General features: G+C 37.4%; 1 protein-coding gene across 1 annotated transcript in view; it reads right to left on the minus strand.

Moving 5' to 3' along the window:
- Window positions 1–14,208, minus strand: part of ATM (ATM serine/threonine kinase) — a 150,374-nt gene that overhangs the window by 3,445 nt on the left and 132,721 nt on the right. The window contains exons 57-62 of the mRNA XM_049889351.1: window positions 10,864–11,013; window positions 9,761–9,926; window positions 8,482–8,568; window positions 4,742–4,856; window positions 3,965–4,028; window positions 9–145 (exon numbers count right to left, since the gene is read on the minus strand). Of these exons, the coding sequence (XP_049745308.1) occupies window positions 9–145; window positions 3,965–4,028; window positions 4,742–4,856; window positions 8,482–8,568; window positions 9,761–9,926; window positions 10,864–11,013 (719 nt within the window). The remainder of the gene's footprint in view (window positions 1–8; window positions 146–3,964; window positions 4,029–4,741; window positions 4,857–8,481; window positions 8,569–9,760; window positions 9,927–10,863; window positions 11,014–14,208) is intronic.

The raw sequence follows: 14,208 nt of genomic DNA on the forward strand, positions 1-14,208 counted from the left end.
CTACTCACCTGACATTTTGTTTGCATTCCTGGTCATCTGCATTCAGAGTAGGGTTGAGTTCAGTTTCATCTTCTGGCCTCTGCTGTAAATACAAAGCTTTCAAAGGATTCATGGTCCAGTCAAAGAGAGGGTCATACAGGAGGACCTAAATAGAGAGAACATATGTATTAGAAGAACAATGCATTTTGAAGATGCATTTAGAAATAGGAGAACCGGTATTATAAAATAACAAGAGGCCAGTTCACATGGTAATTCACTGGGGGCTGGGGGCGGGGAGCCTCATCGCATGTGCCTCGTGTTTCCTTGTAAAGGAAGCTACACTAGCGTAATGCTCTGAGCTTCTTATCCCATCCTCAATTCATTCTTCTTTCATGGTTGAGGAATGACATCCCTTGGCTCATATTTCCTGACTAGGTGAAACAAATCTATTGAAAGGAGGTACTCGTCACTTTCTTTCCTTCTCTCTCTGCTCTTGACTAGTGTGGTCTTAGGCAGAGGCATCTGCTTTCCAGGCCCCAATTCTCCCTCAGGTGGGCTTTTCTCAAGGTATAGATTAGGTTGTGGGAGTCAGAGAGTACTAGCAAGCCTATTTGGACCTCACTCCTAAGCCATGTTCTCCACAAGTTTCATCAGTAATAAAGTTGACATCTTCATCTCCATCCTACTTCTGTTTGCTCTCTTTCTCTCAATTTGTTCCAAACACAGGTAGAGAAAAAAAATGGTATAATTTGTTGAAACTTCCTGAAAGCCCTGAGGTCTGGTGCTGTGGTTGAGATCTTGAGATACCTATAAGGAGCAGAATTTGGGTACCAAAATTACTGGCATGGCCAGAACAAGTAGCTTTAATTCTTAGATTTTAAAAGGTGAGTCATTTGGGGTGGGATCTTTGACCTTGGCAGTTCAGAACAGCTAACTGTTCCTGGTGTTTATAAGCATAAGATATTTTTTTTAATAGGCTTTACCAAAGGCTTGCCATATTACAGGGAAGAGTGATTCTGTAGGATATTCCAGCATTATAAGGGTGAAATACCTTTTTTTTTTTTTTTGCTGCTGCCTTTACTGTGTTTCTCAGTAGGTCTACAGGCTGGGTGTATAAAATGCCTTTAGCGTAAGGTTTTTTAATTCCAGGTCAAGTGCTAGATCAGTGGCACTAAAATCTGCCCATTTCCTTATGTTATTCTGAGCATCCTCTGGGTCATTAAAAACTAGAGGGACTAACCTTAAGTTCATGTGGATGTCCATAAGTTCAAGAGCCCCTATGTGACCTCAAGGTGGGCACTGACATGGCTTTAAGAGTTTAGAAATCCAAACCAGTTTCACTCAGAAAAGGAAGGTATATTTTATTAATGAACTAATGAAAAGGAATGGAAGACTCTATTATGAAGAGACTATATGATCTTGGGTCGAGGTAGAGAAACAACACAATTATTTCAAACTCAAGGGCTCGTGTCAGGAATCATATTTGCATCCATTTCCATCCAAATGAGGAACTGGAGTAATTTGAAAAACATGCTTTAGCCATAGTCACTGTAAGAACAGAAGTAGTTGACTGCAAACAATAAAGGGATACAGACTGATTAAGTTACGGTAGGTTTTTCAATCTCGGTACCATGGACGTTTTTGGACTGGACACTTCATTGTTGTGGAGGGCTGTCCTGTGCATTGTAAGATGTTTACCAGCATCCCTGGACTCTACCCAGAAGATGCCAGTAGTATATCCCCATCCTCCTAGTTGTAACAACCAAAAATGTCTCCAGACTTTGCCAAATCTCCTCTGAGAGACGAAACTGCCCTTAGGTAAAAACTACTTAGCTAGAGGAAGAGAAAGACTTCCTTAGCAGAATGGATGAGATACTGGAGGATAGAATGGTCCATTATGAAGAGGAAGACGAGGTCTTGAAGGCCAGGAGAGACAGACATAACAAGAGGGAAGATGTACCCAAGTCAAAATGCTCTTACAGAAGGACTTAGGAAGCGGGGAGATGTTTTGTTAGTGGATGAGAAACCATGACCGTTGCTCAATAAATCTAACATTAAAAAGAAATGAGTCCAAGAGAAGAGACTGGAATGACATTCCAAAGGACTGGGACCCAGGGTGCTATTGAGAAGCACCCTCTTTAAGCTGAAGACAAAATTCACAGCAAGATCAATTTGGGAAACTACTCTTGAAGATTGAGACAGCCATACCAAGTGATTCTAGGAAAACTGGAAAAATTTACAGAGGGAGGATCAGTGTAAATTACACAAAATAATTACAGGATAAGTCTATAAGTGACACCACAGTTATTGCAGGTGGAGATACAAGTCACTTCTCTGCCCAAAACCCTCTAATAGCTTCCATCTCACCCAAAGTAAAATCCAAAGTCCTGAAAATGGTGGTCTGACTATTGTTACTTGTTTTACTTAATCTCCTCCCACTCCAAAGAATAAGGCTTATATAAGTCATCTGGCATTGAACTAATAAAACTTTTCAGGTCCTAAAAGAACTACCAAATCTACCCAGGCATAAAAAGTCCTTCTGACAGAGACTGAACAGACTAAAACACTGGGGAATGCATTAAACTTTTTTGGACCTTAGATCAATTTGGGAAAAAAAAAAAAGTTAGGTTTTTTTTTTTTTTTTTGGTCTTAAATGCAAAAGGAAAAGATAATTTGCTTTTGGACTTTAATTTCTACATTATTGAGGCATCCATGTTATGATTTATTCTTACTCAGGAACACTGGCAATTACTGTAATGAATGACAACATGTAGGAACATAATTTGAAATGGGAACTAGAAAAGGGAATGAATTTTCAACCATGAGAATAACATAGCTTTGGATTTAATCTTTTCAACGGACTGTCTGGATCCATTTCAGAACCTTCTTGCAGAAAAATCTGTATTACCACCAGAAGTCCACAGAAGATATATAAGAGGCTTTGGTTCATAAAGATGGACACAGGACTACTCTGACAGACTGTTAATGTCATTCCCCTAGGGATATATACAGTCTGTGCTGACCACAGGCTTAATGGTTAATGCCAATGAATTAAGACTGACTCTCAACCCTGGCTGCATAATACAATCATTAGAATCTCAACCCTAACTGCACCACATGAGAGATTTTAAAAAATACAAATGTTCCTGCCCCATCCCTAAAAATTTGGTTTGAATCTGGCCAGCATCAGTATTTTTAAAAAGTAGTACAGGTGATTCTAATGTGCAGCCAAGTCCAGAACCACCAGGCTAAAGGAAAAACCAACAACAAAGAAGGCATGTCCATACTCTACTTCCCACGATCCTTTGTGGAGAAAACACTCCTGATCTCTTGTTCCACATACCCCTTACCAGGTTGGTGAATGACTGCCATAGGTACACAATTCTTGCTTGGGTAGGGCTAATGTCATAAGCACTGGAGATGTGTCTTTTTCCCCTTTCTGCCCTGGATCAACATGACGCAGTGATCCTGACTGTGTACGCTCTGCAGGCCCAAGCCCCCACTCAGGTGGGCTGTCCCAAGGTTAAGATGGCAGAGAGGCACTGAGGCAGCACCTGCAGCCACCAGCCAGTTTGGCCCTCACTCCTAAACTATGTTCCTCCAATCTCCACCTGTCTGATTGGTTCTAAACCTGGGCAGGGAAAAAGAGGATATCATTTACTGATCTCTTTTAAACCCCAGTGGAATCCATTCTGAAAACAATAATACCATAATGGATATCTAAGAAGTCAAAGCGCTGATTTATATATTGAAGACTAAAGATGACTTATAATACATTCCGAGAAATGTAAGGGAACTGGAGGCATTTCTAAACCAATACTTATTGATATGTGAGAATGTTCAGTTGTGCAACCTCCTCTCTCCTGCTGCCCAGCATCATCCTATCACATAAGAGTGAAGCAATGATCCTTAAATCAGTGACTTCCTTAGAGACACAGAGTCTGCCAGGGAGAGAAACGAAGATTTCCTTACCATAAACACTTACCTCTACAATGGTTAACAGGGTTTCCTGAGAGTTTCTCATGACCTCCATAGTTTTCTCACAGCATCTATAAAATCAAACACATTATGATGATGGATTTTGTTGCACACCAATGTATTCACCATGTCTTCATCTATATACATGCATCTGTAGTATGCTGAGACCACTCTTGTTAATAATTCCCAAATGTATATCTCAAAGAGCATAGTACTTGGTGGAGTGGACTCTGAATACATGTTTCTGAAATGAATACAAATGCATATGGGAATACTTCATTTATAAGGATAACAGTACTATTATGAAACATTTTTTTTTGTGTCTTTGATTATTGTGGCAATTATTAGCTTGGAATCTGTCCCAATGAAATTTTGAGCACATAGACTTATGCTGGGAAAACTACAGGGAACTGCACAACTCTTTTAGCAAGAACTTAGAATATCAACTCAGAACAAAACCATAATCTTTTATACCCCTAACAGTGACACCCAATAGTAGTTCTGATCAATTAAAAAAAAAAAAAAAAAAGTTAGCTAGGACACAGGCTTTAAAGGTAAAGTGGTGCTGCTTCCAGAATCAGAGCATGTATGATATACTGGGTTAGGCCCCGGCGGCTTGATGGAACGGGAATCTATTTGTGCTTTTACCCAGGGTCTTTTTTCTCAGTACTGCTAAAGCACTAGGATGTAATCCCAGCATGGGATTCTATCATGTATGGAAAGCTATCATCCAAATAATTTTGATGCCAAAAACCCTCTGCCTGCCTTACCTCACATCACTTACCTTCTGAAGACACCTTCAACACCAGTGATGCCCATCCCATCCACAATATCTCTGGTGAGTCTAAAAGGAACTGTTTCAGGAGTAGGAAGGATTTTACCCTGTTCAAAAGCAACTCCTAAAGTAAAAAATATATTCAGATTAAGAGGTTCGACAGCCAATTTGCATTAATTATACAAACTAATCAGTCACCTATATTCTACTAGTACAAGAACACACTGTAGTTTATTCTGTTTCTGCTCTGTGTGCCTTCACCATCTCCATGATGTCTATGAGATCCTCCTCAAATTAAAAAATATAACTATCTTCGTGATGTAACAGAAAAATCTAGATTAAAGGGTGATTTTTAAAAATGAAGTGTAATGATTGTAGAATTTAAAATGTAGAAGTTAAACATATGTGTATTAATTTTTTTTAATTAAACTTTATTTTGAGATAATTATAGACTCACATGTAGTTGTAAGAAATAAAACAGAAAGGCCACCCCATATACCTTTACCTAGTTTTCCCATTGGTAACATCTTAGACTCTGGAGTACAATCGTGCATTGCTGTTGGGAATATAAAATGGTACAGTAGCTATGGAAAAAAATTTGGTAGTTCCTTAAAAAGTTAACCATATGACCCAGCAATTCTACTCTTGGGTATATGCCCAACAGACTTAAAAGCAGGGACTTGAAACACACACTTGTACACCAGTGTTCACTGTGGCATTATTCACAACAAGCCAAAAGGTGGAAACAACTCAAGTGTCCCTCAGCAGATGAATGGATAAACAAAATGTACACACATACACACGTATACACAAACAGGAGTATTATTCAGCCAGAAAGAGAAATCAAGTGCTGATATATGCTAAGGCATGGATGAACCTTAAAAACCTCATGCTGAGTAAAATAAGTCAGATACAAAAGGACAAATATTGTATAATCCCATTTATATGAAATACACAGAACAGGCAAGGGAGCCCTGGTGGTGCAGTGGTGAAGTGCTCGGCCACTAATCAAAAGGTTGGTGGTTCGAGCCCAGCAGCCACTCCATTGGAGAAACATGTGGCAGTCTGCTTCCCTGAAGATTTACGGCCTTGGTAAATGCACAAAGAGAAAAGTTTATCAGTGGTTACCAAGGGCTAGGGGAGGGGGGATAGGCGTTATAGCTGCAGGGGTACTGAACATCTCTTTGGGGTGATAAAAAACTTTTGGAAATAGTGGTGATGGCAGCACTACATGGCAAGTGTAATTAATGCCACTGAATTGTACACTTAAAAAATGGTTAAAATGGCCAACTTTTTGTTATATAAAATTTGCCACAATAAAACACAAAAACAAAAAACTATAGTACAGTATCACAACCAGAATACTGACAGTGATATAGTCATGCTGTCCATTTATAGCCACACCACTTGCCTCCCATTTTCCCCACTCCCTCATTCTTAACTAATCTGTTCTCCATTTTTATAATTTTGTCATTGCAAGTATTGTATAAATGGAGACACACAGTATGTAACCTTCTGAGATTGCCTCTTTTCACTCGGCATAATTCTTGGGAGGCTTATTCAAGTTTTTTAGTATATCGATACTTCACTCCTTTTTATGGCTCAGTAGTGTTCCATGGAATGGATATATTGGTTACCCATTCATCCATTGAAGGACCTATCGATTGTTTCCAGATTTTGTCTATTACAAATAAAGCTTCTATAAGCACAGGTTTGTGTGAACTGTATTTTCACTTCTCTGGGATAAATGCCCAGGAATAAAACTGCTGGGTTGCATACTAGTTGTATGTTTACTGCTGAGTTTTTTTAAGAAACTGCCCAACTGTTTTCCAGAGTGGCTGTACATTTTATATTCCCACACCCTCACCAACATTTGGTGATGTCACTATTTTTTATTTTAGCCATGATAGGTGTATAGTGATATCTCATTGTGATTTTAATTTGTATTTCCTTTTCATGTGCTTATTTGCCAATTTATGTTTTTTGGTGGAAGCCTATTCACGCTTCTTCTCCCATTTTATAACTAGATTCTTTGGTTTATTTTTACTGCTGAGTTTTGAGAGTTCTTTATAAATCCTAGATTAGTACATTGTTGGATTTGTGATTTACAAATATTTTCTCCCAGGCTGTAGCTTGTCTTTTCATCCTCTTAAGAGTCTTTTGCAAAGCAAACATCTTTAATTTTTATGAAGTCCAGTTTATCAATTTTTCCATTTATGGGCTGTGATTTTGGTGTCAAGTCTAAGAACTCTTTGCTCATCCTAGATGCTAAAGGTTTTTTTTTTCCCTAAAAGCTTTATAGTTTTACATTTAAGTCTGAGATCCAGTTTGAGCTAATTTTTGTGTAAGGTGTTAGGTTTAGGTTGAGATGCATATCTTTTTTTTTTTGTCTGATGATGTCAATTGCTCCACTACCATTTGTTGGAAGGCTGTCCTGAGGGCATTTTCCTATTCCAGATGATGTGGATGAGAGACTCAACAGTACTTCTGACAGATTTGTTGAGCTATAGGTATAAAAGTTGGAGTCCAGCTGACAAATTCCTCGTCTCTTGTGTGGGAACTTAAACTGGAAGGAGACAAGTCCTCTTAGGAACTTCAGCACAGTTTTGAATAATTTCAACCCCTGAAATCAGACTAAGGTGATCCTGAATTACTAATGTGCCCCAGACACTGAAAAGAAATCAACTGTAAATCCAGTCTAGTAGAAGATATCATCATCATAAATCTATTTTTTCAGTATTCATTCTATTTGGCCTTTCTGTATCAGATACCGTTAAGCCCTTCTTCCTTCATGAAATTTTTTCCTCTCTTGGTTTTTGAGTTTCCCCTTAGTTTTCATTACTTGTTGATTATTCCTCGAACAGCCTTTTCCATGCTGGCATTCCTCACGATTCCATCCTTAGTCTTCTCTACCAAGGATAATGTGTAAGGTGAGAATCTCCATTCAATGATCTCAACTAAAATCTATTTGCTGAAGGTTCTAGATCTCTACCATTTTGCTTACCCTCTTTTTATTCCTATTAAATTGCCTCCTCCACCTGGAAATCCTGTTAGAAACAACATGAGTTATCCTGGCGTTCCCCTCCACCACCGCTTCCATATCTAACGTCACTGGTGCAGTCTACTACAAAAACGTCTATCAAATCTAATCTCCTGTCTCTGCAACTTTTGTTCAAATCTTCATCATTTCTCATCTACACTATTACAATTTCTCCTAACTTGTCTCCCTGATGCCAATACGGCTCCTTAAATTCCTCCCTAAATTATCTTTCCAAAAATCAAATATGATCATGTCCTGCTTAAATATATCTTCATTTACTTCCCATAGTTTAGCCAATTAAAATCTAAACTCCTTAGCCTGGCTTTTTACACTCTAGCGCCAATCTCGCTCTCATGCTACTCAACTGCAAGCAAACATCACTCCAGCCACATTTCATGTCTCACTATTCCCTCAATATGCTATCCCTTCATTATTCCCTCTCAAATCTGCTCGCTTTTTGTCTGGGTTATCTTTCCTTTCTTTCCTTAAGACCTGACTCAACTGTCACCACTTCTAGTATGTTTCACTCACTAGCCGGCAGTTACCTACTCCTTATACCTGCTTATACCTTTTTTAAAACTGTATTTATTGCTTTGATATGTCTGTCTCCCTCATATGTGTAATATCCTGGTAGGTCAACAACATTTCTTGATGATCAAATATTTGTTAAATGGACTAAAAAAAAAAAAAATTTTTTTTCATTACTTACCTAAATCTATATGTACAAGTTCTGCTGACTGTTCATTTATCAAGATATTCTGTACATGTCTATCGCCAAGTCCAAGTATATAACCAACTGAAAAACAACATAAAATCACTGATTTCATCTTGTTTTATAACACGTTTAGCCATAATTTCAACTCATACCACTAATTCTATATAATTTTTGAGTAGTTTAGGCTTTTTAGTCTACTTATTAGGAAATTATGTACATAACTGGCCATTCTGGGTTTAAGTCAAACTTTGCCAGCTATTTTCATGTGTATGACATTTTATAAATTCTAGATGGTTTGCTAAAAAACATTTCCCCTTTACTAACAGGAATACATTGAAAATACTAGCACTTCAAAAATTAATATGGTTAAAGTTGAGACCCATTATTTATTAGGGCCAAAGTAGCATATTATAGGCACTCAAATGCTTACGAAATGTACTCTGTGTAAATTCTTCATTCTTCAGTGAAACCTTCTTCTGCCCCATGAATTATATTGGTGTCACAAAAAACAGTGGATACGGAAGTTAGGACGCTCGAGTTCCTGACTAGCTCTGTCATTAACTGGGCCTACCTCCTAATGTACCAATAAATTAGTTGAATCACATTAGTGATTCCCAGTATAGAAGAGGAGACGGTTGCACAATAACCTGGGAACTTTTTCAAAGCCTACATGCCCTGCCTAACTGGGTTATGGTACACGGTGATGGAAGGAGTGGTCTTTATTTAAAAACCAATATGTCAGATGATCTCTGATATTCCTTTTAGTTCTCATACTCTAGGATTTTGTTAATTACCTTATCTAGCTATCTAATCTCTTAGACATTAAAAAAAAGACTCAAAATATATGTTATACAATCAAGATTTAAACACATATCATGATTTCTATTCCCCAAACAAAATTCTATTAAACAGAATCAATGTTTGGGTAATAATGTCTTGGTTTTATAAAGAACAATAATGAATGGAAATAAGTCAAATGGATTACCATAGGTTTTATTGTTTTCCAAATAAAATCTCAGGAAATAATATATTGAGGGAAGAGAAAATAAGCCATATATGCTCTAGAGCAAACAAGAAGAATAACCAGTCTTATTTCCCTGCCTTGGAGCAAGAGAATTCTCTCTCGCAGAAGCCAACTTTAGAACATACGAATTAGGATGAACGAGAAACACAATGACCTAATGATGAAGGTCGTTTGGTTAATAATCACCACTACCCCTGAGATCAGAATGTAGGAAAGTACTGAATCTACTAAGATGTACAAGAAAATTACCAATAGAAGAAGTAGCCACACTGCGGGTATAAGCCAACCGTTTCTCAAACCAAACAGCTGGGTCCAAGAATTTTTCCATGCAGAAGTAACGGAAAACTGGCTGAAAATTCTGGCAAATATCCATGAAAGTTTCATATTTCTCTTCGAAAGACTTCTTTTGCATGTCCTTTAAATAGACCATAAAAAATTATTTTCCCATTATATGTCCACCAATTCAATGAATACTAAGCATGCATTTCTATTGTGAAAATATTATGACAGATATATGAGAGAAAAAAGATAAGACATCATCTCCCCCTACAAAAAGCTAACAGTCTGGTCAGGAAAGCCATTAATTACAAGTGTGATTTCCTTTAAGTTTTTCATATTAATCTTAGGGGAAGGAGACACACCAACAGTGACGATTATTTGTTTTAATTAAATTCTAACTCGAATGATCCTGTAATATAGGTGGAAGTAAACACAGAAATGCCAAGGGTAGCTACAGATAGTCTCAGATGGCATCACAGGACTAAGGGTGCAACAGAAAACTAAGAAGAGGAGGCAGAATGGAAGCATCACTGCTGGATGGCAAAGCAGTTAACACTACCCAGTCTTCTAACATCTTCTCACTATATACACCCTCCTGAGGCAAAGCCTGCCTACTTCAATGGGCTCAACTCCCGTCTATATGCTGATGACTTCCAAACTTGTATTTTTGGCCCAGGTATATTTATTAAGCTTAAACTTGATGTGCTTCTGTCTACTCAAAATCTTCACCTGGACTGCCTCCAAATCCAAATTAATCCACCTCCTCATCCTTGGCAAATCTCAGTCGCCTCTGCTATTACTCAACTCGGTAAATAGCATCACCATCTACCCAGTCACTCTGACCACAAAACTGGGAGGCACTGACTACTCCTTTTTGGACAAGGATTGATGCTTTAAATAATTTAATAACCTTCCTTTTTCAGTCACACACACTTTCATTGTGGTGAGTTTATTTTCATTTAGTATCTTTATGCTTCATGGAAGTAAAACTTTTTGTACTATGTAATATTTGAGAATTGTCAGCTGTAACAAGCAAATGAATAATCTTGTAATAACTTTTAAATGCCACTTACCATCATTTTCTTTTGGCACTGAAAGGCACTGAAATCCTTTGGCCTGTATCTTTTATGAGCACCATCTTCATTGTTAACAAGAAACTCGCCAATGGGGACAGTTCCTGTGCACCATTCAAGAACACCACTTCGCTGAGATAGGGGAACCACCTGAGGTTACAAATTAAATTTTTTGATTATGGAAGGGCATGAGGGCACTTGATGACCGCTGGACTATTAGACCAGTGCAAAGCATTTTTTCAGTCTCCTTTGAGAAACCCCATTGCTGTCGAGTCAGGAGACATCTAGGTCAATTGGCAAAACACAGTTCATAAAAGTACTATTTTACATCCTAGTCTGGTAAGTGGTGTCTGGGGTCTTAAAAGCTTCGAGAGGCCATCTAAAAAGCAACTGTTGGTTTAAGTGCTCAGCTGCTAGTCAAAAAGTCAGTGGTTTGAACTTACCTGACACTCTGCAAGAGAAAGAGGTGATAGTCTGCTTCCGTAAAGATTACAGCCTTGGAAACCATATGGGGCAGCTCTACTCTGTCCTACAGGGTCTCTTTGAGTTGGAATTGACTTCACGGCAATGGGTTTGGGTTTCCCTACTAGTTTGTTTCCTTTTTTTTTTTAAACTGGTTTTTAAGAGTTTTTTATGTATTTTGCATATATAAATCCTTTGTTATTATTAATACTACAAATATGTTTTCTCAGTTGCTGTTTTTATGGTATCTTCAATGCTATAAATTTTTTATTTTAATGTATTCAAATATATTGAACTGTTTTATGTTCTGTGTCTTAAGGAAGCCTTTCATTAATTTATTAACATATATATTACGGAGCGACTATTATGTGTTACATGCTGTGCTAGGGCACTGACAACAGAGTGATAAATATGGCAGATAGAGACCATGCCCTCATACTTAATCCCATTAACATTCTTGCCCCTTAGTATATTCTAAGGCTCCTTTTCCATTGATTACCATAATAGCTATGGGGGAAATATCAAATCTTTGTTATTTGCTGAGAGACTGATATAGAAAAGATATAGCTCTTTCCTACCTCAGCTCAGAGTCCAACTGTGACAATGTGAGTTGAAAGAGAAACAGCTGAATTTAAATTTCAAAAGGCAAATGACAGTTTTTCCTTTGGTATTAAAGATTCTTTGGAATAGCCTCTTTTAACTGGGTATTTGGGTATTTTGCATAGGTATCACAAAAAGTGACTGTCACAGAAAATGACTATTTCTCAATTCTCCCAAGGTATATAAGTAGTACCATCCTAAATGCACAGAATGAAGTTAATTCATTACGTACAGTAAATGCCTTAGGATATTATAGCTTCTGTCCCAGAACCCCAACTGAGGAGACTCTGAAATACATATCACAAAGAATAAAAACTATTTATTGGCATAAGGAAAAATGAAGAGTTAACTGCAAAGCTTCTTTCTACACTTAAGTATTGTTTATTAGGGACTTAAATTTTAGAAAATGAATACACTAGCACTTAAAACGTTAGGCTTGCTGTTCAGTATACTCTGTAGCAATGTAGCTTTGGTAGAGAAAAATCAGGTCAGCCACACTGACTCCAGGTAATGTCAGAGTGCTATATCTGAGTTATCAGCAAATACAATACAAACTTTGTCTTCATATCTATCTGATTCTCTGACAAGCACTATCTGGTGTGCCTAAATGTAACACATGAGATTTAGGTACCGACGGCTAGTTCCACAAAGTGTACCTTTTAGTTCACAATGATCACAGAAGGCCTGAAAGCCAAGATTATCTTATGACCACAGGAGATCTGGACTAGGTCCACTGCTTACCTGCAGCATCTCCAGGAGGCAAGAATAATTAGTTCAACATATGGATGACAGAACCTACACATTCTTAGAGTGACCCCAGGATAACAGAACTATTGTCCAAAAGAATTCTAAGTAATAACTAAGTTAAATCTAAACTCTCATGTTTATGAGAGGTCATACTTTAATATTATGATGAATAACACTAAACAACTCAGTTTTCTGGGCTGTCAATAGTTCTGCTCAAAAATTAGACATGAAAAGTCATAAAGTAGAAATGAAGTTTAGCAATTTCTGCCTTCAAAATATTCTAGGTTAGGTCTTCTCTCTTTCATGCTTTATAGCAATGAACTTTGGAGGTTCAATCGTGTATTTGCTAGGATACTTTAGCTGCTTTCTGAGAAAATCAGGAGATACTTCTGTAGTTCAAACTTCTGTAACCCATATCTTTAGCTGCCATCTTTGCCAGCTAAAACTGGCATTTTGAGCATAAAAATTTCCATTCAATCACATTATAGAATGTCTGCTACGTACTTCTTAACGACCTTTTAAATTACCTGCTAGATATGAGACTGCTAACAGCTCGTCAACATTTGTCTTATAACTAAGCCAGATCATACACAGCAAAGTAACCAGGCTGGTAGTTCTCAAAGTGTGGTCGCTGGTGTCCTGCCAGAAATGTACATTGTCAGGCAATACCCTAAACCTAATGAATTAGAAATTCTGAGGATGGGGCTCAGCAATCTGTGTTTTAACAAACACTCCAAGTGATTCTGATGGCTGCCAAAGTTTGAGTACCAACCAGACAAAAAAGATTCCTCTATGGAAAAGCTTTCACGGATCTTTGCATTTAACTTTTGTTTTCAGTATTCACTGAGGACTAACTAGGTTTTCTTGTTGTTGTATGTTTTTTAACTGCTAATGGAAATCACTATTGTATTAGTCAACATCTCAAAGTTCCACTGACAAATTTCTCACAAACTTGAAGGCTAGGGAACACTGTTTCCTCCCAACCTGCTCCCTGCTAATGGGTTTTATATTTCTGTTTTTGAAACCAGCTAAGAAGCAGCTCTACATTCTGTTTTCAATGACAACAGCTTGACTTAATCACAGTTTTAAAGGGTAGATCTCTGTCTCTTTCCATACTACCCTATTTGGGTTTTTTTTTTTTAACATTAACTTTTACAGTCAGAAAAAAGACACTGTTCATTGTGGAAAACTCAAAATATAAACAAAAGCAGGTGTCACCCATAATCCCATCCTGTCCAGAGATAATAGCATTTTTAGGTTTATTTAGAAACTTCCAAAAAAAAAAAAAAAAAAATCAGTTACGTATTGAATTCTTATAAATTTGCACGTAAATGCCTGTTTTAAGGCTACTTATTCTGTTTTATCGATCCACCTATTCTTATTCTAGGAACCACAGCATCTTTATAACCAAAGCTTTATAATTTGTGTTAGTATGACTGGATAAAGTCTACTCTCACTCATTTTTTTCAGAAACGCTTTAGTAATTCTTATTCAATATATTTTTCAAGATAAACTTTTAATTATTTTCAGGAAGTT

Source organism: Elephas maximus, chromosome 7 (assembly GCF_024166365.1).
Source record: "Elephas maximus indicus isolate mEleMax1 chromosome 7, mEleMax1 primary haplotype, whole genome shotgun sequence".
Lineage (NCBI taxonomy): Eukaryota > Metazoa > Chordata > Mammalia > Proboscidea > Elephantidae > Elephas > Elephas maximus.